The sequence below is a fragment of the Macrobrachium nipponense genome, chromosome 8, assembly GCF_015104395.2.
Source record: "Macrobrachium nipponense isolate FS-2020 chromosome 8, ASM1510439v2, whole genome shotgun sequence".
In the NCBI taxonomy this organism is placed as follows: Eukaryota; Metazoa; Arthropoda; class Malacostraca; order Decapoda; family Palaemonidae; genus Macrobrachium; species Macrobrachium nipponense.
This window is the reverse complement of record NC_087203.1, coordinates 34,038,444-34,065,682: the sequence shown is the minus strand read 5'-3', so window position 1 is coordinate 34,065,682 and position 27,239 is coordinate 34,038,444. Positions and strand designations below refer to the sequence as shown.

The 27,239-nt window shown below is 37.4% G+C and overlaps 1 protein-coding gene across 1 annotated transcript; it reads left to right on the top strand.

Moving 5' to 3' along the window:
• Positions 1–702: 702 nt before the first annotated feature.
• Positions 703–21,576, top strand: LOC135222668 (DNA replication complex GINS protein SLD5-like). Its single transcript, XM_064260815.1, has 6 exons — positions 703–896; positions 6,117–6,263; positions 10,650–10,798; positions 13,678–13,857; positions 20,145–20,274; positions 20,495–21,576. Exons 1-5 carry the CDS (start codon positions 810–812, stop codon positions 20,239–20,241), a joined length of 660 nt encoding a protein of 219 aa, XP_064116885.1. The 5' UTR covers positions 703–809; the 3' UTR covers positions 20,242–20,274; positions 20,495–21,576.
• The last annotated feature ends 5,663 nt before the right edge of the window (positions 21,577–27,239 follow it).

The following is a 27,239-nucleotide window of genomic DNA, read 5'->3' as shown; positions in this document are numbered from 1 at the left end:
TTATTTATGGATTTATCACGTTCCTAACTTTCGTGATTCAGTTATACATACAATGTTATATTTTATTACCATTTTCGTTATAATCTTCCTGATGGCATCTACATATCGTCTTTCAAAGTTCCTTTCTTCTGTGAGTTTGGAAATTATTACCTGAAGGAAAGAACTAGACAGATTATGGAAAAAAACAGTGCCTTATGACAAATAACAAATGAAATTGTTCTGCAATTATGTCATTCATTTGTTCATAAATTTAAAGAATGTCAGTTTGATAAATACGTTTACATATTTATATCATCAATTTGTTAAATTTTTTTCTTTTCTAATAAGTGATCTCCTCTTTCTGTATATCCTGTTACCTTCCGTTCTTTCAAAGGAACACCACATTCTTTGGAAGCTTGAATTGCAAGTCGATGACCCTTCTTGGCTTGTTCTAAATGAATAAGGTTCATCTTCTGAATAATAATAATAATCATAATAAAAAAAATATGTCAGTAAGCCCACATGTAACCTTAATTTACATAGTAGCATACTTTACTTTATCATTGTGGATTTTTATGGTTATGACACAATAGTAATAATAATAACTATCTGATGGAGAAATCAGAGACCAAGGCTTCAAATACTAGATTCATTAGGGACACCTTCGTTTATGAAATGTTTATTTCACGGTCGCGTTTGTGTTTGTGTTGAGTAAAACGCGCTCTCGGTGAAAACCTCGAAAAACGCGCGAAAGTTTGTTGACATCGGGGACGTGGTGGTGCTGTTCCTGTGCATTTCTATTTGCGTGTTTTAGGTAAACATTGCTGAAGATGGATGACTCTGAGGATATTATTGAAGGATCTGATGAAGAAGGCGAAACTATGACGGCTGCTGAGGTCCTTCAGAAGTTAGAAGAGGTATGACTGAAGCTAGATACCTACCTAGCTAGGTAGGCTAATGTACTTTTTCGGAGGGTGGCATGCATTGATCGTCGTTGGCTTGATGCAGGCCATGCGGTGTTTTACCCTATACAAATCTGCTGTTCAGTAGCAAGTGCTCCTCTCCTCTCTAGGAGGGGGAGTGAGGAGTGGTGACAAACCCTTGTGGCTTACATGGTTTCTTGCTTGAACAGGCAGTTTTCTTTAGGTATCTTCCTGGAATGCAATGAATCTGGCGGAGCGCTTACAGTTCAGTTGACCACGGGTTTCGTCTGCTATGGAATCGGCGGAGCAATACAAACAAGATGGCGGACGCTTTGTTTTGGCGCCCGGTTTAAAAACCCCGAAACCTATAAAAACGATAATGGGGGACCCTTTTGGGAACCGGGGTTTTTGGGTGGGGGAGTACATGCGAGTAAATGAAAACGGTAAGGGGGGAGCCATTTGGGAAACCGGGGTTTTGGGTTTTTGGTGGGGGGAAACCCCAGATGACGACAATGAACACGAAAAACAACAAAACCCTAGCAGACGAAACAAACCCGTTTGCCAAGTAAACTGTAGGAGCTGGGGTCGGGTTTGGTAGGCTGCGGGTCATCTGCGAGAACTACTTACCTTGGCGGAGGGATTACGGACCGGGCAAAATGGTGTTTACAACGGGTTTTCGTCTGCTATGGAATCGGCGGAGGGCAATACAACAAGATGGCGGACGCTTTGTTTTGGCGCCCGGTTTAAAAACCCCAAAACCTATAAAAAAAACGATAATGGGGGACCCTTTTGGGAACCGGGGTTTTTGGGTGGGGGAGTAACATGCGAGTAAATGAAACGGTAAGGGGGGAGCCATTGGGAAACCGGGGTTTTTGGGTGGGGGGGTGAAACCCAGATGGACGACAATGAACACAAAAACAACCAAACCCCTAGCGAACGAAACCCCGTTGCCAAAGGTAAAACTGTAAGGAGCTGGGGTCGGGTTTGGGTAGGCGCGGGTCCATCTCGAGAACTACTTACCTTGGCGGAGGGTTTTACGGACCGGGCAAAATGGTGTTTACCAGCGGGTTTCGTCTGCTATGGAATCGGCGGAGCAATAACAAAACAAGATGGCGGATCTTTTTTTGGCGCCCGTTTTAAAAACCCCAGAAACCTATAAAAACCGATAATGGGGGACCCTTTTGGGAACTGGGGTTTTTGGGTGGGGGGAGTACATGCGAGTAAATGAAAACGGTAAGGGGGAAGCCATTGGGAACCGGGGTTTTTGGGTGGGGGGAAACCCAGATGACGACAATGAACACGAAAAAAACAACAAAACCCTATAGCAGACGAAACCCGTTGCCAAGTAAACTGTAGGAGCTCACGTACCAACAAAAATGTAGGAGGTCCCGTCCCCCGTTGTGTTAGGCTAACCAAACGACGGCAATGAACACTAAAAAGATTAGTTGGGCAAGATTAAAAATATCGAAGAGAATCGGCTTTCATGTTGATGCATGTTCGGGTTCGGTCCTGTGGGTTGGGTTCGGGTTTGGTCGGCTGGGGTCGGGTTTGGTAGGCTGCGGGTCATCTGCGAGAACTACTTACCTTGGCGGAGGGATTACGGACCGGGCCAAAATTGGTGTTACAATAATCGACACGGGTTTCGTCTGCTATGGAATCGGCGGAGCAATACAAACAAGATGGCGGACGCTTTGTTTTGTTTTGGCGCCCGGTTTAAAACCCCAAAAACCCCGAAACCTATATAAAACGATAATGGGGGACCCTTTTGGGAACCGGGGTTTTTGGGTGGGGAGTACATGCGAGTAAATGAAAACGGTAAGGGGGGAGCCATTGGAAACCGGGGTGGGGTTTTTGGGTAGGCTAATGTACTTTTTCGGAGGGTGGCATGCATTGATCGTCGTTGGCTTGATGCAGGCCATGCGGGGTTTTACCCCATACAAATCTGCTGTTCAGTAGCAAGTGCTTCTCTCTCTAGGAGGGGGAGCGAGGAGTGGTGACAAACCCCTTGTGGCTTACATGGTTTCTTGCTTGAACGGGCAGTTTTTCTTTATCTTCCTGGAATGCAATGAATCTGGCGGAGCGCTTACAGTTCAGTTTGACCACGGGTTTCGTCTGCTATGGAATCGGCGGAGCAATACAAACAAGATGGCGGACGCTTTGTTTTGGCGCCCGGTTTAAAAACCCCGAAACCTATAAAAACGATAATGGGGGACCCTTTTGGGAACCGGGGTTTTTGGGTGGGGGAGTACATGCGAGTAAATGAAAACGGTAAGGGGGGAGCCATTGGGAAACCGGGGTTTTTGGGTGGGGGGAAACCCAGATGACGACAATGAACACGAAAAACAACAAAACCCTAGCAGACGAAACCCGTTGCCAAGTAAACTGTAGGAGCTCACGTACCAACAAAAATGTAGGAGGTCCCGTCCCCCGTTGTGTTAGGCTAACCAAACGACGGCAATGAACACTAAAAATCACGAAACCCAAGCAAAAAAAACCAGTGGCCAACTAAACTGTATGAGCTCCCGTTCCAACTAAACTGTAGGAGCTCCTGTTCCAACTAAACTGTAGGAGCTCCGGTGATCGTAACCAAACGAACCAACCTAACCAAACTTAGGCCGCGTGCCCTTACCTGGCCGGGGGGCTTCCCCCCCCTTGGACCCCAGTCATAGTATAATTAATGATTGCTACCTAACCAAAGGAACCAACCTTAACCATAGTTAGTCTCCACGTCCTTACCTGGCCGGGGGGCTTCGCCCCCCTGGACCCCCCAGTATAGTATATTAACAGTGATTGCTACCTAACCAAAGGAACCGACCTAACCAAACTAAGTCTGCATGTCCTTACCTGGCCGGGGGGCTTCGCCCCCCTGGACCCCCCTGTGTAGTAAGTTAACAATTATAAATATCTAACCAATATAACTTGTCCATAAATATGGCTGGCACCCGTATATCCTTACTGATAACTAAACAAAATGAATATTTCCGAGAATACATTGGTTAAAGTCAAGGCCACGTTGTTTGCTCGAACACATGGACTGCGTTCGAACACGTGGACTTCTAGCGAACGTGAATGTTCGGATGTGTTGAGCGTGCCTGACTTCAGCAAAGCGGAAATAACAATGGCGTGCTTAATTTTGGCAAAATAATTAGAATAACGTGCATTTACATTGATAACCTTACCTTGGAGATGTTGCTAGTCGTCCAGAAATATAGAACTTAATAAGAGAATTCCGAGTCGTTCAAATCTTCTGGGTAGAGGATTTTTTTTTTTCTTTCTTGGCGGGACGGTTGTTTTCCGAGATGACTGAACAAGGGGAATTTGTTTTCATTAAATAACTAACTAGGGATCGTTCGTCTTGACACAAAATGTATATGTCTTCCAGCGTGACGGGAACGGCGGCAGCGAACGCCACGTGTGCGGAACACGACAAATTCTCGGCAGAAGAAGACATGGTAGCTATGACGAAGCACTGAACTGGCTGAGAAGCAGGAACAGACTGAAGGGTCGAGGAATGGTCGGGCATGGTCCGTTCCATGTACTAGTTATCCTAGCGGATAACTAGTAGGCTACCTGGAAAATATGTATCGAAGAATGTAAAAAAATGTAGGTCATACAGATGAGTTGGGCAAGGAAAGAAATATCGAATAATGAAAAAAAAATGGAACTCCTGCAAGCATGGGAAAAAAAATAGAATAACGAAGGAAAAAAATGGAGCTCTTACAGTTCAGTTGGGCATGGGTGAAAATATAGAATACTGTAAATTAAATTGGAGGTCCTAAAGATTAGTTGGGCAAGATTAAAAATATCGAAGAGAATCGGCTTTCATGTTGATGCATGTTCGGGTTCGGTCCTGTGGGTTGGGTTCGGGTTTGGTCGGCTGGGTCGGGTTTGGTAGGCTGCGGGTCATCTGCGAGAACTACTTACCTTGGCGGAGGGATTACGGACGGGCAAAATGGTGTTACACGGTCCGGTCAACTGAACTGTAATCTACCCGGAATAGGTATCATTGTGTTTGAACCCAGACGGCTGAGTTTTTAGATATCCAATTGTCTATTCTCTCACAGGCTTGGACCCCCTTCTTTAGAACTCGTTCTTCTAGGAAGGGTGGTCAGATGGGTTAAACTCCCAGCTGGTTTAGGGTACTTGTACCTCCCTCCAGATATAAGTCTATCCTATTGTTAAGACCGAAGGTTTATTCCTCGTATGAGCAAATGTCAAATTTTTAATCCATTTGTATTTTTCATAGCTAACAAACCTGAGGTGTTAATGTTTACTGCCCACCTCTAGCCATGCCTCTCTCTTTTCTTGGGTTAGGAGAAAGTTGCATCACGGGTTTCTATGCCTGGTCGGTAACCAGCTTCCACCTCGTATACTATATATGAGTTGCCAGATTCCACAGATTTCTTGCTTTACAATCTTTGATTGTTTTTAACTGGTTTCCAGCTGGTGCAAGAATATTATCCTCTTGTTAAGACCTCAGGTTTGTTAGATATGAAAAATACAAATTGATTAAAAAGTTTTTCATGTTATAATTACCTATTAGTGTCATTATGCCAGAGCCTCACCATGTAATTCCAGGAAAAAGACAAAGGCCTAGTTTGTATATAGCTGAGCCTCCAAGGCCAGTACATCTTTAAGTAAACATTACTTAGTCAGAATAAAATGCATTAGGTTAGTACTATAACAAATTGATTTTTCACCAGAAGGAAAGTGTAGTCTATTTTTTAAATGCATAACTTATATTGTGTATTTTTTTTTTTTTTTTTTTTACCATGGTTGATGAGGCAAAAAACATTTTTCCCGAATGATATTTCAGGGGATACATCCTAGACTAGTCTAATCAAGGATACAGTATTATGTTGACTTTATTTAGTACTTGTCCTAATATAATATTGTAATTTGGTATAAACTGCAGCATTCTTATCAAACTTCATACCATAATATAAATAAGCAAAAATTTATATGGCCATTTTTGGTGAATTCTTCTTGAGATTAACTTTAGAGCATAGCTCAACATTGTGCTGACAAAAATTTACAGATCTCATGAATCATATAAGAAGTAAACTTCTTACATCAGGCCCTTGTGATTGTAGCCTGGTTTAGTTATGTTTTGTTTTTGTGTATACTATCCAGTGTAGAATTATCTCTCTCGTGCAGTTTCATTTACAGTTTCAGATAATCATACTGTTATTACAAAACATAATCAAATTGCAGGCATGGATAACAGAAAAGATGTCGCCAACACTAGAACGGCATCAGAGTGAATATGTGGAGTGCATGCTGGATCAGATCAAGCAGATGACAGAAAACCTCAAGAGATGCAAAAAGCATGATTTCAGAGTAGCTATTCACAAGATGGAGGTACTGTGTTTATTGAAATACATTTTCACTAAAAACAATTCTTAGACTTGTAGCACTTTGACTGTAATAAAGTATATAGGTCAAGAGTGGTTGACTTGCTGTAAGTTTATAATGTACTCTTTAATATGATGGTTTTGACACTTAAGATATCAAGGTACAGTAATTAAAAAAGTGTTTGTTTTTTGTAAGTGTGTGTGTGTGTATATATAATATATATATATATATATATATATATATTATATATATACATATATATGTGTGTGTGTAACTGAATCACGAAAGTTTTGAACATGATAAATCCATAAATAAAGGTATGAGCCACGAAGGAATAATAAACAACAGAGTTTCTGCAAGATCTTTCGACTGACCATCCTTTACTCAGCAGGCAAACTGACTTATATGAGAAATTGAGGGTATAGGAAAGGTCGTATAAACTGACAGATAGGGGTTATAAGGAGATTAGTACCTAGAATCCAACACACCTGGAGAATGAGTAACCTTTCCAAACAAGCATAAACATGGGTACAATTTAAGAACAAAAAGATTAAGTCCAACTTCTCAGACCTAAGGACAAGAGAATTAAAGGATTATACAGGGCAACAGCTGACCACAATCAGATCTTTGGTAAACAAAAACTTATTCACAAAACATATTAAACATACATATACAAAGAAAATATCTCTTAACGCAACTGAGTAAAGGACGTTTTGTCGAAAGATCTTGCAGAAACTCCGTTGTTTATTTTTCATTCGTGGCTTATACCTTTATTTATTACATATATATATATATATATATATATATATATATATATATATATATATATATATATATATATATATATATATATATTTATTCTGTGTACCATATTGAATAATGAAGGTATTAATGACACGCTTCAAATTGGTCATTATTTTTTTTTCTTTCTTTTTCTCTCCAAGTACAGTCCGGTCCTGATTTATGGGTGTTCGAATTATGCGATTCCCCTTTTATGCGGTTGCTAGTTCAAAAATAGATTTTCTGTATCTGCGAAGTCGTTCAAAGTCTGCGAGTCACACGCCGCAAAATGTATAAAATCTATGGTCTTTTCAAGTATTTTAGGTGGGGAGTTCGCTGGTATCTGAGAGAAGGGGTGGGGGGAATACTTGGAGGAAAAAAACTATTATTCCTCCAAGGGGAAATGTGAGAGAAAGATTTCTTGCTCAGCCACTAGCTAAGACAGAAGGCTCTGCCTCACGCATTTGTAACGTCATAGCGCAGTGTGTATGAATGATCAGTATCATCACCATTGTCATACTTATTATTCAGATCTGTGGAGTATATTCTGAATGATCAGTATCTTCATCATCGCCATAGGTATTATTCAGATCTGCGAAGTATATTCTGAAGGCTTCCGTTCATCCATTAGCTAAGATGGAAGGCTCCGCCTCACACTTTTTTTTTTTCCATTTGTGACAACATAGTGCAGTGTGTATGAATGATCGGTATCATCATCATTGCCGTATTATTCAGATCTGCAAAGTGTATTCTGATCATCTGCATCATGTATGCATCTGCTAGAAGCTGAAGAGGAAGACTTATTTTCTCGAAGCTAAAAAGCTTGCCCTTAAGGTAAAGACAAAGGAAGGAGCAACTTCCATTTTGGCAGCAGTCGACAATTTGAAATTCGTCATTGCTGAACATGAAGTAAGAATTTTTTTCAAGGTTAATTTTTTTTTTACTAACTTTTGGCATTTGATCATTTATTTTTTTCTAATGTTGAAATAGGTTTTGATTAAAATGACTAGTAAAAGTGATTAACTGAGAAGCAGATATGTTGAGAGAGAGAGAGAGTCGTTAAATCTAAACTTTTCAAGAAACTCGTTTCATGTTGAATTTTGAGTTTTTATAATTTCTTTTTAAGAAATTGTAATTTCATATCAAATTTTGAATTTTCATCAGTTCTTTCTTATCGTAGAATAAATTTATATGAAAATGATTACATAGTGAACGTGCCAGACAAAGAAACCGAGACAGGCTCTCGTAACCAAGTTTGTTAGGCCTAACGGGAGTGAAGACACGCATGATCCTCTAGTCCCTGAAACCTCAAATGATTCACAAAGCCTCCCTTCAGTAGGAGAACTCTTCACGGAGGATGAGATAGAGGAGTTTGAAGGTTTTTTGGCAGAGGATAGGTAGAGGAAATTCCATCCAAAAGGTTTTTTAAAGGAAATAACTGTACGTATCTTACAGTAAACTTGCACCCAGTGGTGGCATTGTTTACGTGTGGGAGTTTAAACCATCCTGTGTGTAATTTTAAACTTATTCAAGTTATTAAAACCTTTTTAATGTTTTATTTATCCATAAGAACAATTTCATATTAGAAAAAATTACAGTATAGCACTTAAAAAGTAATGAAAATGGGTAGTGTAAAAAAGTTTGACTGGGTAAGTTGCCATTTGCCTTGACCCCAATGGAATTTTCCCATAAGGTATGTGTTTCAAAATCTGCGAATTTCCAATTCTGCGAGACCGTGGCTCGACCAAATTCTTGCATAATTGGGGACCGTACTGTATTCTGTCTGAATACCAGGGGTCCCTCATGGTCTTAATCCTCTAGACATAATTGCTCTCAGTGGTTTTGCATGTGTTGGATCCCTACACATTCAATCATTAAAAGGAATGAGGGTGATGATAAGGCACCCAAAGCTGCAATTACTGTGCAGATCTAGCATACCCGTTCCCATCAGAGATTATTATCTCTAAAACCTATTCTGTTTGGTAAATTGTGGGAGTTGTGGAATAGAATGGAACCAACTGATGGATTTCAATGTCCCATTGTCATAAAGAACACATACAGTATATAGAGTAATATTATTCTGCCTTTGAAGTGATCACACTCCCTTGACCCACAGGTGTTGATGAATAACCCAGATGACCAAATCCGCAAATACAGAGTGCAAAACACTTACAGTTTTAACTAAATGTTTTGTGATTTTTCATTTACATCCCATTTTTTGGTGATTTTTCATTTATATCCCACAACATGTATAAAGTATGAGAATAAGTCCTTTAAAGAAATGCTTTGAAGAGTATCTGCTAGTACATTATCAAAGTCCCCAGAATCAGAGGTCTTTAAAGTATCTTTGCTTTAAAACTATGGAGTAATCTTCTGAATAGTGTCTCATATGTATATTTATGTTAACTAGAGGGTCTAGTACGTTCTACTTTAATTTTCTTTCTTGTTTCCCAGCCTGCTGAGTGGGTACTTCTGTATAGTTCATATTTTATATAGTAGTGTTTCTGTGTGGTTTTACTTTGTGTCTTCTTATATGTCTGTGTCTTTTATTTTTACATTAAGACATTCCATTCGTAAAAAGCTTTCTTAGTAAATTAATGACCTTTTACTTGTTCCATATGAATGAGTGTGCAATATAAATACTGGTGATATTAAAAGACTTGGTTAGAAGCATGAGACCTTTCACTCATTTCTTGTAATATTGCTACTTACACCAGATTTCTTACCATTTTTGCAATATCTCAAACCAGATATTGCATGATTTTCAGCATTAGCTTTATGCTAAGTCTCTGGGAGGTTGTTTCTCCATCACCTTGATCTGCCAGATACCCTATCCATCTGAATACCCTACCCTTTGCAGTGTCTTGGGATTTTGTGGAGTTGGAGTTCACTGATTATTTTTTGGAGTTAACATTATCAAGACGTTCATTAGGACCCTCCTTTTATGTCAAATATAAGTCTTATTATTCTTCTGGATATTGTCTTTTCAAATAGAGTTAGTATTCTGATATTCTAGCTTTGTCATGGTATAGTTTTATCAGTTGTTTCATGAATACAGAAATTTCTGTCTTTGTAATGCCTGGCAAATTGTAAGTCTGTAGAATTTTGTCCAATAGCCAGTGTTGTTGATTTTCTTGCCACAAAGCAGACTCAAACTTTGATTTTATTCCTAAGGCTTTACAACTCGTAATAAAACTTAGGCTAATACTTTATGCCTGGCATGCATATTTTAGGAATGCAGGTTAGTTCTCTCATAAGGGAGGGTTTGTTTTCACCTGTGTGTAGAGTCCTTGCCCTTTAGGTAGTTATTCCTTCATACTCCTGTTTTACATATTTAGTAAATGCATGTGTTTTGCTTTGAAAAAAAAAATTTATAGCTAATTATTTGTTCTTTATTTCTTTATCATTTTTATTACATTATATGAAAATGTGAAAATAACATTATGAATACTCTTTGCAAAAGAATTAAATGTTTATATTACATGTTCTCATATGTCATGAAAAAATTTATGCATCTGCTTTTTTTATTTTATAACTTTTATGATCACTTTATTTGAGAAGATTAAGAAAACCATAAATTTTCATAGTGAACAATAAGAACTTCTTTTGCAGATTGATCGTATACGTTACATGATAAGCAGTTATCTTCGGATTCGCATTGAAAAAATAGAAAAATTTGCTCATTATTTATTAGAGAAAGAGAAAACAACAGATGAAGAGTCTTCGCTACTGTCTGCCAGTGAGCTACAGTATGCCAAAGAGTAAGTCATTAATTAATTTTTTAAAAATTAATCTTGCCTCTAATAATTTCTGCATCAGGTAAGAGGACGAGTGAGTCTGAAAACTAAAAAATTAATGGGATCATTTACTTTGAACCGTTTATTGACCCATCCCCTTCGGTTTATTCAGGCATATGTTGTTTACCATTCATTTTTTTCTCTGTTGTCCGCCTGTGAGGACATACTGAGTGTTGTTTATGATGTACATATTGATAACAATTACATACATCATTTTCTGATTTTGAGGTTTGGCTTATCTTGGTTTTAGTCATTATATAGGATGTCATCCAAAGATATTTAAGACGAATTGTTTCAGGTCTTTAAGGTTAGGTGTATGCCCAAGTGTACTCTTCAGATTGTGATGGTCAAGGTGTATGTGTTAAATGATGGAACAAGATTATTCTTTTAAAGATTGCTGTGATCAGAGTTTAGTTTTGTAAGATGAATGTTTATTTAAAGTATATGCAGATGAGAGGGGCAGATAAAAATGGGAAAGGACAGAAAAAGATTCTTTTAATACTAGGACAGGAAATTGGTTAAGAGTAAGACTTTCTCATCATTTCACGATCTGTCAGATAACAGCTCTCCCTGTTTTCCTAGTATGCCTCTCCTTTAATTTATTTTGTCTCCTCACAAAGGTCCCTGTATTCAGGATATGAGGTTCAGCAAGTTAGAAGACGATGTACTTGCTGCTTTACCAGTCCATCAATCGTCTTTTTCAGGTTCCCCCTTTGTGGCAGAGGAAGTGGCAACAACCTCCCTCCCTGTTAACCATACTTCAGCCATGTCCTGTGATGTTTCTTACAATGTTGGACGCATAAGGAAGAGGTGTATGTCTAGGAGTGGATGCAGTTTATGCCCATTGTGATCTTCCTCTCACCAACCTGGAGTGTGTCACACACAGGTTGGCTCTCGTTTGCTGTAGCAAAATCAAGCAAGCTCACATATGAAGGAGGTAGATAAGTGCACTCACTTGACATTTGATTCTGTCTCATATAGGTCTTGCTAGAGGCTGTGTTAGTGATCCCTATCTGAGATATTCTGAAAGTACTTCTTTGCAAGATGATTTGGTGTTCTCTCAGAGGCGCTCGCCTACCTCCTGGCTTTTGCCTGGTTTCGGGCCTTTGCCTAGAACCAGGTGTACGTGTTCTTCTTGGTCTCCCAGGCAGTCTGGTTATGCCAGTTTGTTTTCACATCATTTGTCTGACATGAAGAGGTTTGTGGGAATAGCTGCTATCAGGTGTATGAGTGCATTTATTATCCACATTCTCCTTCCTTTCTCAGGCATTCACAGATCCAATAGTAGGAGCTTGTATCATTCTCCTCATTCTGTCTTGTGTTCACCATTGGCGATACATAAGGCGCAGATGCCACACTGTAGTTTCCATTCTCAGTTTTTGCGTTTCCAGTGTCGATCTTCTTCTTTATTGCATCGATCTCCTCCTGAATATTCTAGGCTCTTTCTTGAACCGCGTTTGGGCGAATGCCGTGAGCTGCTTCCCAGTTGTCATCAATGGGTGTATTTGCCTGTTAGACTAATAGATCTTTCTACTTGGATGGCTACTGTTTCAGTAGTAGAACAGACTGGATTATCTTCCCCTGCTCAAGGTTTTTTATGTCGGCTCATTGAGCAGTTTCGGTTTTACCTTCCAGGATAGTGAGAATGGACAGGAAGCTTGTTTCCTGTACAGATGATTTTTTGGCATCAGAGCACAAGATAGTAGAGAAGTTTAAAACTCCCTTTATCTCAGAGAGCAGGAATTTCTGCTGCTACCACCCTCATTATTCACAGTTTCCCTCTGATGAGTATGTGGCTTCTAATTGGACTGGTCTGAAGAAGTGTAGGTGGTGTAGTCAGCTTTGCAGAGACTGATTAATTTCTTTGCTAGCAATTTCCTGAGGTGGTTAAATGGCTCATTGATAGCCGTGTTTTGGCACCAGACTCTCATTGTCCTTCTCAGTCTCCCAGACATTTGGCCCTGCCAGTTCGTTTCCACATTATTAGTCCAACATGCAGGAGGTTTATTTGCACATCAGGAATTGGGCATACAAGCCTAATCGATCTTCTCATTCTACACTGTTCCCTTTGTTGCTGTGCCACACTACATCTCCTTTATGGCAGGCTTTGAACTTGCATCTTTTGACTGCTACTGTTTTAGTAGCAAAGCAGTTTGTTTCACAGCCATGTATTTTTTGTCATTGGCACTTCAGATGCTTTCGGCATTACCACCAAGCTCCGCCCAAACACCAGCATCTCATTGGGTGTTGCCCACCACAACAGCTCTTCAGATGCTTTTGCCATTAGCACCAGCATCCCCTTAGGCTTTAACTGTGTGTTTAGAAGCAGCTACCACATCTATGGCACTTCAGATGCTTTTGGCATAAGTGCCAGTGTCTCCTCAGGTGTTAACTGGGTGTTAGCACCAGCTGCCACAATTTTGGCACTTCAGACACTGTTAGTGCCAGCATCTCCTTGGGCATTAACCAGGTGTTAGCACCGGCGCCTCCTCAGGTGTTTTCCAAGCGTTAGTGCCAGCTATCACATTTTTGGTGCTTCAGACATTTTTGATGCTGTCGCCGGCTGCCTCATAAGAAATTTCTATTTTTATGGTCAGAAATTTTTTTGATTAGATTCTGGTAATGTATATTCAGATATCAGAGTTTACTTTTTAATTGATATCTGCTTCACTAACCAGTGCATTTATGATGTTATGTAACTCATGATCATTAATTCATTCATTGCTAACTTAAAATTCACTCATATTATTGACCACCAAAATAAGGTTTGAATTTATAAAATGTTAAATGTAGATTTTCCTTCCTTTGTCAGAAGCACTATACATTCTGTTTTACTTTTCTAGGTATGCTGCAAATTTAGAATCTCACTTCCAAAATGTGGTTTTGCAGCATGTTCCTGAAAATTTACGAAACTTTGACCCAGGAAAAATGGCAGTGAAGCCAAATCTTGACTCCTTTGTGTTTTTAAAAGTTAAGGAAGAATGTCCAGCTGTTGTCATTGAAGATGACAGTGGTGAAGGAAGGTAAGTGTATTTCTTTTGTTCCTTGTATGGCTTATGAGAATTTTGTCATTACTATTGGGATAATCGTTGTTATTAGATTTTTATATAGTATACATATACCCTGTATATATATATATATATATATATATACATATACACACACACACACATACAGTGGTTCCCCGTATTCACGGGGGATGCGTACGCCAGATCCCCCAGTGAATAGTTAGAATCCGTGCATGTTTGGAACCCCTATAAAAATGCTAAAAACAGTCTATTTTGTTAGTTAAAACTCAAGAAAAACCACTAAAACTTTCATACTTGGTTTTTTTAATAGTTTTATCACAAAAAGTGCATTTTATGATGAAACTGATTAAAAAAACCAGGAATTTGTGGATATTTCTCATAGAAAAATACTGCAAATGTGTGAATCTTCCGCGAATAATGCGGGGAAACGTTCCCGAGAGAAATCCGCGAATACGGGGTCCACTGTGTATATATATATATATATAGAATATATATATTATATATATATATATATATAGATATATATATATATATATATATATATACGTATATATATATATATAGATATAAGTAGGTATATACAGGCAGTCCCCGGGTTACAACGGGGGTTCCGTTCTTGAGACACGTCGTAAGCCGGAACATCGTCAAAAATCCTAAGAAAACCTTACTTTTAATGCTTTGGGTGCATTGAAAACTATGTAAACTGCATTCTTATGGCATTTTTCATCAAAAAAAACCTTCAAATATTGATTATTTTGCATTTTTGGTGTCATATTTCATCTCCCAGATGAGCGTTGTAGGCGTCGTAACCCTGGAAATAACGTCTATTGACAAGCGTCGTAACCTCAGAACGTCGTAAGCCGACACCGACGTAACCCAAGGGACTGCCTGTATGTCTATATATTAATAATATATATATATATATATGATATATATATATATATAGAATATATATATATATATAAGGCATGTAGTGCAGAAGTGCTGTAACCTGCCCGATGTTTGTTTTGAGTAATTAGCGGTCAAAATTAATTACCGATTAGTACTACTGAATACAGTAACTGTGCATGTAGCGTGAATGTGGGCCAACCTGCCCAATGTTAGTTTCAAGTAATTAGCAGTCAAAGTTAATTATGGGTTACTACCAAATAAAGTGGTGCAATGTATTACTATTCTACATCAAATTGAATATTTAGGCTATATCTATCATGTCATTGATTTTTTCTTTTTTTTTTTTTTTTTTTTTTTTTTTTTTTTTCCCCAAGTCAAATTTTTATTTACCTCCCTTTTTTTTTTTTTTTTTTTTTTTTTTTTTTTTTTTTTTTTTTTTTTTTTTTTGTCGAATTTTTTAATCCATCCCTCCCCCCTATAGTTTTTCTCCTGAAAGTCATGGTTTGAGATTCATTTTTAAAGATTGTATGGAATAAGAAGAATTCTGTAAAAAGAAATTATGTTGCTGTGTGTAATTCTGATTTTATACAAATTTTTAAAATAGAAAAATATATTCTTATTGTTGAGCCTTAAAAAATATTGCTTACATTACTACATCATTACTACTTCCACACTTACCTAGGACATCGTCGACATCCCCAGACTCAGATCAGGAGAAAGAGAAAAATCAAAAATGAAACATTAAAAGAGAAAATCAGGGAGAAAGAGAGAAAAATGAAAATTGAGAGAAAATCAGAAACAAAAGAAATTTTAAACAGAAAATTGAGAAACATAAAAATAGAGAAAAAGAGAGCAAAAAAGAAAATTAAAAACAATTGTCTACTATGGTTTAAAGTCCATGAGAAAGCAGCCTGAGGTGCACGGTATAATACTTAGCTCTCATTGGCCACAGCACCCTCCTGGGTTAGAACACTTTCACTCCTGATCTAAGTTAGTCTGCACCGTTGCCTTTTTCTACATCAATACAAGGTTTTTTTTAATCTAAGAACAACACGTTCCCGCTTATAACTCCAATCCGCCATTTTTGAGAGTTAGACCACTTTTGCACTACACGCCTCATATGTTTGCCACCTTATTGAGATATATATATATATATAATATATATATATATATATATATATATATATCTATATATATAGATATATATATATATATATATATATAATATATATTATATATATATATATATATATATATGTAGATCAACAATCCCTGTGGATATTCCCACCTTGACCGTGGCCACCGAGAGTAGAAGGCCTTTTCACCCGGGCATTTAAATCCCTAATACGTTTCGTATGTAGGCTGACCTGGGCTAAGATAAGTAGTCCTTCTGGGTTACTGGTCGAGTGAGGTCACGCTGCTTGGAGTCAAATTCTAAAGTGAAATTTAGGAAAATACATTCAAGTGCTGGTGCATTTTAAGTGGCTCTATATGGGTTTATGTGGACGAACAATTATTGAATTTGAAAAATAATATTTAAAGAAGAAAAAGGCTGATAGAAGTTTTGTGTACAATACCACACGTGCTTGCTCCTGGAAGAAGATGCCTTACTAGTGCTGCGTACCTAAATGTAAGGGTAATTACAACAACGGACCAAAATTTAATATCTTCAGGTGTCCTGAAAATGAACAAGTTAAAGAGAAATGGCTAAGAAACATCAAGAGAGAACATTTTCGTCCTACGGAGAATCATCGGGTATGCATTTTCTTCCCGATGATATTGTGAGGGAAACTTCTATTGTGGATGAAAAAACTGGGAGGAAAATAACTGCAAAATTAAAGCCTCCATATATTAAAGAAAGTGCTGTTCCCACAGTGTTCCCAAACTATCCTCAATATTTGAACCTAACTGAACATCGAAGAGAGTCACCCGATTCTAAAAGACAAAAAATAGAAGAAACCGCAGTCAAAGTAGCAATTGAAAGTAGTATATCAGATGCAAAGGCATACGAAACGCAAATTGGATTTAGAGATTTGCAAGAACTTTCGAGGAAACTTAAGCTGGAAGAGTACTGGGATTTAATTCATAAAGAACCTTATCTCTTGATCAGTCACATATCGCTTTCACCTTCTCCCAATATGATGATGTCTGTACTAATACATCCTGATAAATCTGTCCAGGCGTATATCGACAATGTGCCCGTACGTGAGTTGCATGACTATATCATTCCTTCTCATGTGCAAGATACAAATACCATCGAAGTCATGTTACAAGAAATTAGAAAGTATGACAGACAATATAGCTCTTTCATAAACCCAGTTGCTATTATTCAATTAATTTTAACTTTTCTAATCACCATAATAGACCAACCATTGAAGCATTCAATGACTTTGAAATTTATCTTTGAGCAACTAAACTTGATGACTCAAAAGAGCATTCAGTATTCCACAGATCTTTTGGTTTCTTCATCTTTGCTATGCAACATTTCATCTCGAGCTTACAGATTCTTTAGGGATAGAAGATGGTTAATTTTACCCAGTATGTCAACGATCAGGCGGGTTTTTATATCTAAGCAACTTAGTCCAGAAACAGAGCAGTATGATGGTCATTTTCTTTCGTATATCAGGCAAAAATCAAAATCATTACAACCCACAGACAAAACAGTAAAATTAATGATTGACGAGATACATTTAAAGCTTTTTTTTTTATTATAAGGGAGGTGCTGTAATAGGATCTGCATTTAACAGCAATGAAGCAGCAACCACTGCATATGCTTTCATGATAGGTGCTGTAATAATAGGATAAATGGAAAAGCGATGTCGCATTTTGCAACCCCATCCAGCTGCAAAATGCAGACCTTTGTTTTTCTTGTTTGATAGTGTACACATACTGAAGTGTATCAGAAATAACTGGTTGGGTCTCAAAGGTGAATCCAAAACAATGGTATTTCCAAAATTTCCAATCAGCGAAATTTGTAGCGAACCAAATGTATCCTTTGCTCCCTGGAAATCATTAGAGGATTTATATTTAGTAGAGTCAGAATTATTGTTAAGACAATCTCATAAGTTAACAATAAAAGCATTGCGGCTATCTACATTTGAAAAACAAAACGTGAATTTAGTCCTAAAAATTTTTAATGAATATATTATTCAAGCAATGCGAAATATTGGAAAAGAGAAAAAATTGCCTAATTACAATGATACAGCAAATTTTATAGAGATATTTTGGATTTGGTGGTCAATAGTTAATGTAAAGTCAATGTATGTATGTATGTATGTAAGAATGCATAAAAACTTCAGGTAATGAGTTCCTCACAGAATTACAATGTCACCAGCCCGTCCCAGTGTTTGATAGCCAGGTCAGCCTACTTAGGACGACGCGGCCAGAGGGTGAAATGGCCTTGTACTCTCGGTGGCCACGCCTTGACTCCCTTTTACCTCCCTTGTTGCTGTGACTCACCTCTTCTCAATATTACATCGAAGATGGAAGCTAATACAGGGTGTCCATAAAGACCCATTACCATTACAAGTATTTATTGCTCAGAAATCATATAATATAAGAGTTATGCAGTTTTTTTGTAGAATGAAGTGCTCTGAATGTAAACTTGGGGAATTAAAACATTCTACAAAAAACTGCATTACTCTTATGTTATATGGTTTCTGAGCAATAAATACTTGTAATGGTGCTGGGACTTTATGGACACTTTTATTGAAGTTTGGAAAATGAAAAGTGACTAAGCTAGCATAAGCTATGCTACCTCAAAAAATCCTACCATAACCTGGCTAATTTTTAAAATTTTGTTTAATTCAAAGAAATGACTGTTATTCATGTTTGCTGTATAATAATTTTATATTAAATACAAAGCAACCAAGATTTATAACACTTCAGCAAGCAAAATGTGCCTTTCAAAAACTTCATCACAGCAGCCTAGCCTACCAAAAGTATATACGGTATTTGTGATCAAGTAGCTATCATCAATTATACGTATATTTGTTCACGGTTGGTTGATACCCTCTGTCTCATCCGATTGGCCGAACCCCATTGCTACCAATACCCTGTCATACAATTTCATGTTTTTTACCAGTTTCCAGCTGGCGCTAGAAGATTTATCCTCACATTAAGTCTTTAGGTTTGTTAGCTATGAAAAATGCAAATTAGAAATTTGTCATACATATTATTGAACTGGTTTATCAGACCACTGAGTTAACATTCTTGATTCTTGTAGGGATATAGCTAGTCAGAAGCGTTTTGTCTTAAATAGGTATAGATCTTTTGTACTATGTACATTGGAACTCCATAAAAATTTAATTTTTGGAAACTGGTATTGTTTAGGGTTTGTTTCAGATTCTCCATGTTCTTTGGTTAGAAGCTGGATAATAACTAATGTTTGATTGTATGTTTTGAATTGTATTCTCGGCATTCAGCAGGTTGGGTTGTGTGGGTTATTCATCAAATACCCCTGACCTAGATAGAGTGTGATCACTCCAGAGACGGGGTAACATTACCTCAGTGTAGGATTCTTTTTGAAATAAAGAACACAGCAGTCCAGCCATTGTTATCTGATGTAATTTGTTATTATTAAATTTATTCTTCTGCTATTCTTGCCATTTAATCAAGTTAGTGAGTTTTAGAGAACATAACAAGTTGCTGGTCATAGTGATTGCATCATCCTTTCCTTCGATGCATATGTGTGCAGGGACCCAGTATACTGCATTATTTTTACTTGCTTCATAAGATATATAAAATGAAAATTTAATTTGTTAAACTTGTGGGTTTTTGGGACAATGATTTTGAAGGGTTTTGAAAAAAAACACTTCTAGTCACTGAAAATTACAAATTTCTGTTCTGGTATGTTTTTGATAATCTTAACTGCTGACAATATTGTAAATAACTGTTGTGGAAACAGGTACATTATTATGTAATGAAAATTGGCATGTTTCAGTAGAAGATATTGCAGTGTATCCAACACTAGAGAAAGATTTGCATCCATCTGGATAGATTTTCTAATCCAGGGCTTTGTTTTATATTCTCTAATGTGTTTTGTTGATGGCCTTCATGGAGGTATGCATAACTTTGGATAGATGGTATATAATTCAGAGGAAATTCTAGTGGTAGAGGAAGTGTTGTTACAATTATTAACTAAATAACTGGTAGTTCTAATTTTAAATGGTGGTAGATGTTTGTAAAACTAGATGATAGTGTGAAGTTATGATTTTGTGCTTACTGTTTTCCCGAATACATTTTGATATAAGGTAAAGAATGCATGAGTAATTTGTAACCCACCAGCAGACTACTTAGTAATCAATAATACCTATGCCTTATATTTCTGGAGAATTTTTCTATTCAAGGTACTAAATCATTAAATAAAATTTTTACCTCTATTTTTGCAGAGATGAAGAAATTGATTTAGAAAAGGACAGCCAGCATTTGGTGCGATACAAACCAGTCTGCCATTTATTACATTCTGGTGCTATTAAGCTTATTTGATATCTAAAGTTTCTACCACTATGTACCCTAATGGTAAGATATATTTATATTAACCAAATTAGATTTTTAAAAGTGAATAAAATAAAAGTAACATTATTATAGCTAAGTTCTTTGTTTATCCAGCTCAATTAGTTTGGTATATTGCTAGAAAAACTTTCCATGAGTATTATAGGCACTGTAAAAATGAAAAAGTAAATGTGTTATGACAAGAATACAATAAATTAACACTGAAATATATTGAATCCTTACTCAGATGGGCACTTGGAGTGATGGATATGTCTAGAACGGCCAAGGCTGCAACTAAATGTACGTACTATGACCAGGTTAAATGTAGCCATCACTGTCGGTTGATTTTAATGTCTCCAATAACCCAGCACTTGAAAATAAATGGTAGACTTTATGGAATACTGAAACTTATCACCAAAAATAATACTGATTAAACACATCACTGGATTGCAACCTCAAACCAAGAAGAGCACATCATCTTCAAACTGGTCACACTTGTTTTATCTTTGGCTATTTAAAGAATAGCCCTTATGACCTAGTGAATGAGAATTTCAGCCAACATGGGAAGTAAAGTTTCAGAAATAATTCAATGTTAAAATAGCTGATAATGATGTCAACAACATCATTTGTGCTGGAGGTTTTTCAGAATACGCCACCACAAAAAGTGCAAGAATAACAATTGCAGAAAAATGATGGATCTATACTTGTATAGAAATTAAATAAAATGATGCTGCCAAAAGCCACATCTGTTGTGACCTGTTGTAAAACCTCCCATAAGTAATTCAGTAAAACTTCTCATTGTATGTATAGCGAATATATAAGACTAGAATAAAGAAACCAATAGTAACTTTACAAAATCATGCATTAAAGTAATTTTGTTCTGCCTTTTTAACTGGTAACTCATTTTACCAAAGCACCCTCGGGAGATAGTGCTGTCAGTGTACCTTGCGCAATGCACTGTAGGCATTACTTAAGGTTCTTTGCAGCGTCCCTTTGACCCATGGTTGCAACCCCTTTCATTTCTTTTACTGTACCTCTGTTCATATTATCTCTCTAATATCTTACTTTCCACCCTCTTTTAACAATTATTTCATCGTGCAACTGCGAGGTTTTCCTCCTTTTACACCTTTGTAACCTTTCTTTCAGTTTTCCTTTTAGTGCCCAATGACCTCATAGGTCCCAGCACTCGGCCTTCAGCCTAAATTATATATTCCATTCTATTTTACCAGAGGATATTTTTTTATACTTAAGGCAAATGACTAAGTCCCTAAATGTAGAAATGTAATATCACAAACATTTTTCTTGTAATAAATAGGCATTTAATCCAAACCATTATGAATTTTTATTTCTAGTCTTGCTAATTCAGTAGACAAGCTATGCAAATACTGTTGTACAAAAGTTTTATAATTATGACAAACCCATCGTATACAGTAAAAACATTTAACAAACTCTTCAATGAAAAAGGAAGCCCAAAAACTATAGTTTCCTAATCAGTTACATCAGTCTCCATCTTGTGAATTTGTCTGCCTGAATTTCCATCTCTTCTGCATCTTCATATATGGCCTTTTTATATGCTTATCTATGCTCACAGGTCTTTCCTGCTGCTTCCATATCAAGTACATACTACTGTAATTTGAATCTCCTCATCCTTTCTCATCTTGCCCAAACCATCTCTGTCTATTGCCCAGAAACTGGTTACCATATCACTGCAACTTACTCATTTTTATTATATTTTTCTTACTGCACTATGGCCAAGAATCATAGCATTCTGTAAGTTATATTTTCTCAGCCTTCTCGATTTTCTTTATAACTGCTCAGCCCTGGGTTGCAGGGATCACAGATTTTCCTCTCTTAACTAGTGAGATATCTTTCTAAATTAAAATTCTACCTCTTTCTTTCCACATTTTTTTTCTTTGTCCTCTTGGTGTCTGTGAATGTAATGGATTTTTTTTTTTTTTTTTTAAGGCCTACCCTTCCACTACAACAGAGTGCTTCACCTCTTCCCCGTTTCATCTTTGGACATTGAAAATCTCATATTCTACATATATTTTGCAGTATTAAGCATATCTTTCTGATGCAGTTACATTCAGTGCACATCTATGAATTCTTCCCCTAACTTTTCATACAGTCCTCAAAGCCCTTTCTTCCTACATAGTTGTTGAACTCCCTTAGCTTTACTTCTCTCAGATATTCACCTCTTATTTGGGAACAATTCCTTCATGTGAACCATATAAGTCCACAAGTGTTACACAATAACAATGCAACTTTTCAGTTTCCTTTCTCATCACCGTAAGCATTGTTTTGTTTAGTGATTTTCACTTGTCTCCATTTCGCTTTTCCATCTTTTTTAAAAGGATAAATTTTTAATCAATTTGTATTTTTCATAGCTAACAAACTTGGTCTTAACAATAGGATAATCTAGTGCCAGCTAGAAACCTGTTAAAAAACAATCAAATATTGTAAAGCAAGGAATCTGATATCTGACATCTGGCAACATATACATATATGAGGTGGAAGCTGGTCACCAACCAGATTTGGAACCTCGTGATGCGTCAGTCTTTCTTCCAACCCAGGATATGAGAGGGGCAGCTAGAGGTGGGCATTTAACATTAAGACCTCAGGTTTGTTAGCTATGAAAAATACAAATTGATTAAAAATTTGTCATTTATTCATATGTGGAACAAACTTCGGTCTTAACAATATGATAGACTTAACTTGGAGGGAGGTACAAGTACCCTGAACTGGCTGGGGGTTCAGCCCACCTGATCACCCTTCCTAGATCAAGTTCTAAAGAAAAGGGTCTGAGCCCGTGAGAAAATAGATAAGCGAGTATCTAAAAGCTCGGACTGCTGGGATTAAACACAATGAGACGTCCAGATTCATCGCATTTGGGGAAGGTAAATAGAACTGTCTGTTCAAGCAACAAACCAATGTAGGCCACAGGGGTTTGTTACCACTCCCCCCTCCCCTTGCCAGAAAGAGGAGTAAGTGCTACTGATAGGCAGATTTTCCCATTGCATAGAAACAAACCAAATAGCTGCAACCAGTATGGCTGCCACATTCACCTGTATCGGACCAGTTCCAGCGTATGATGAGCCTATTCTTCAACCCACCCATAGAAAGAAGGAGACCAGCTAACTCACTCATTCTCTCTTCCACGTAATCATCTTGGGAAAGATACAAACTGTCCCACAGGGGCAGTGGATGAGCTACACAACTTGGGCAAGTACCACCGGACCCAAGGAAAATAGTGTCCAAGGACCTGTGGGCAATGTCCTTCAGGTAAAAGGAAGTGAACGTGGTCTGCTGAAGCCAGGAACCAGGATTCAAAATCCTATGAACAGACAAGTTCTTCTTAAATGCCCAAGAGGAACTTATTCCTGTGATGTCATGTACTCTAGCCTGCACAGACTCTCTGACAGAACTATAAGGTGAGGAGTATGCCTGTTTAATCACCTCATGCCAGTGCTAACACAATGTCTATGGCACCTAGACCTTAGGTGACAACGTCTTTTTTTAGATAGCAGCTCAGAACTCTGACAGGACAAAGCAACAACTCCTGCAGATCGCTGTCCTCAAACTCATTCAGGGAGGAAATTGAAAACATGGCAAATCTGCCATCATGCTCAGAGGGATTTTGAGTCTTAGCTACGAATTCTGAAACAAATTTGAAGGCCACAGACCCCCAACCCCTGGAGTATTTACTGTCATAACTCAGACCATGAAGCTCTCCAATTCTCTTTGAGGAAGCTAAGGCAAACAGGAAAACTTTCTTTAGAGTCAGATTCCTGACAGACGATTGACTTAGTGGCTCGAATGGAACTCGAGTGAGACTACTCAGGACCAGAGTAAGATCCTACGTCAGAGATATGAGTTCTCTTGGTGAGCAGGATTGTTCAAAACTGAACAAAATCGAGATTTCCCAGAATGAAGAGATGTCCACACCCATCAGGCACAGGACCAACCCCAAGGCAGCCCTGTAGCCCCTGACAGCTGAGACGAGACGACCTTTCTCGTTAGATAATCCACTATCCGCTGAACAGAAGTTCTGAGTGACAAGAAACTCCGTCAATACCCTAATCACAGTAGACAGCCCACTTGCCCTGCTAAACCGCTGACGAAGACCTCCTGAGATAGCTAGACATCTGGCCTGCTGCTTTGCGAGAAAAGCCTCTCGCTCACAGGATATACTTGACAGTCTCCAGCTATGAAGCGACAGAGACCCTACTGACTGGTGGAACCTTTCCACATGAGGCTGGCAAAGGAGGTTGTGCCATGGGGTAATCTCTCGCGGAACCGCTGACAGAAGAGACAGAAGGTCTGTCTGCCTGTGGCCATAGAGGCCCCACCAAGGTCATCCTGAGATTCCTGGAACTCATTACTCTGTTCATGACCTGACGGATCAGGCAGAATGGAGGGAAGGCATACACCTCGAGATTGTCCCAAGGATGCTGTAGAGCTTCCTCCACCAGAGCAAGAGGATCTGGGACCACCGAGAAGTAGACCTGTGGAAGCAAGTGGTGAAGAGGTCTAACATGGGTCTTCCCCAAAGATGAAACGGCCTGTCCGCTACGTCCTGATGCAGAGACCACTCCGTACCTAGGACTTGACCCTGACAACTTAGCTTGTCAGCCACAACATTCCTCCTGCCTGGAATGTCCCTGGCCATGACCTCCACCAAGTTGTCAATCATACTCATGAGTTGCCAGATGCCACAGATTCCTTTCTTTACAATCTCTGATTGTTTTTTAACCGGTTTCCAGTTGGCACTAGAAGATTATCCAATTGTTAAGACTGAAGGTTTGTTCCACGTATGAACAACATTTCTGTAGTTTTCTTCCTGTCATGATGCTGTTAACACTAGGTTCTTTGGTTCAAGAGGCCTCTTGTTTTTGTACCTTTTTGTAGCTTTCTCCATTATGTACTAAACGGTATAGGGCTTAGGGCTGATCTGTGATGGCCATCACATTTACCTCTACTCTGTGGCCGCGAGTTCAATTCTCAGGCATTCCACTGAGCAGTGAGAGATGTGTATTGTATTTCTGGCGATAGAAGTTCACTCTTGACATGGTTCAGAAGTCACGTAAAGCTGTTGGTCCCGTTGCTGAATAACCACTGGTTCCATGCAACGTAAAAGCACCATACAAACAATAAAAAACAAACATTTACCATTAGTTCCTCTCATATGCTTGCCATGATCTCTCTATATATTATATATATATATATATATATATATATATATATATATATATATATATATATATATATATATATCATTATATATATATTACTATATATATATATAGATATATATATATATATATATATATATATATATATAATATATATATATACTATATATATATATATATAATATCAATTATGTTTGTATATCATAAATGATATTCTATATCATTTTTATATAGAAACATCACTAGCTCAATGTCTTCCTGGTATCTTCTGTTTTCAAAATATCCATGTAATTGCTTTTCTTGGTAATGACATCTCAAAATCCACATGTACGTTATGGTAAGTATAAATTGTACTATATATTGACTTTAAAATATTTATCTTTCAACATGTTAAATTTAAGTGAAATTACTGAATACTGATTTCTGCAAACTACGTCATTTAGTATAACCACCTTAGAATTAACTTTATTTTTTTTAATGATGTAAAGCAATAATTATGTCAACAGTTGTAGTAAAAATTGCAGTATCTGTAGTAAATGCAGACCTCTTCCTCACATCCTTTAACATAGTATATATTAACATCAATTAGCCTCATTTTCCATATTTTTGTCCTGTCATGTAAGGTTTATTTTGGGTACTGTATGAAGTAATATAGCAGGCTGAAAATGCTTTGGAGTTCTTACATTTCCAAACCTGAAATTAAAACCCAATATTTTTTTTTATCTTGACCTTAAAAAGAAACAAAAATGCAGATACTGGTAAATGCGGTTCTAGTAGTACCAGAGCAAAGTTAAGGAACTATTGAATATTATATTACTGTCACCATTCATCAGGATTTTCTTCAGATGTTTCGATACCTTTTTTCACCTCTTGCGTTTATTCATTCTTGTTTACTTGCTCCTTTCTGCTGGAATTTCCACCAGGTATAATTCATTAGTTCGTGGCTTTCGGCCTGCCTATTTTTTTTTTTTTTTCTTATGACAACTTGTGCCTGCCCACTGGTTATATCCATCTCAGTCTCAGAAAGTTCAATATTTTCCACTTTCTGATTAATACATTTGTCAAGCACTCACAGTGATGATACAGTCTCGCAGAACACTTAGGCCATTAATCGCAGTATTGCAGCTACGCATCATCACAGTTACCTCCAGTTATTTCTTTTTTAACACCCGTATCCACGTTTTTAATGTTGTCACAAATAACAATGAATCATATTAAAATAGCATATATAATTACAAGGAAGTTATAATTACAGTACACCGTACAGCCAAAATGTCTCAAAATCGTCATATTCATTTGGCATTCAGGTATGGGATGATGATACTTGTACTACCCAGTCTCTGAATACAGTAACAAGGAAAATATACCAACTGCCTCTTCTGGTATTTATAACTATACCGATTCGCAGTTATATTTCCTTCTGAAGCTTTAGTTTATGGGCCTTTCTCTTTTAAGTTACCTTTACCTTATTCTTAGCTATTCCTTATACCCATAATACGTTTTTTATTTTATTGGCGGTGTATATTTTAATAGGAAAAAAGAAACTTCTCAAAATACACATTTATTTTGTATATACCTCTATGAAAAACAAACGTCAAATGTTCGATGTAAATAAAATGCAGTATTACCAAATGTATGATGCAGAAGCTTGATATTCTTATATATGAAAAATAATAATAAATGTTCTTGTATTAGAAAAGATGATTTATGTGGGGTAGATATTAAAGTTTTGCAAATTTTTTCATGTCATGATAATTTTGATGTATAGTGGATGATGTTTGCAAAAAAAAAAAAATTATT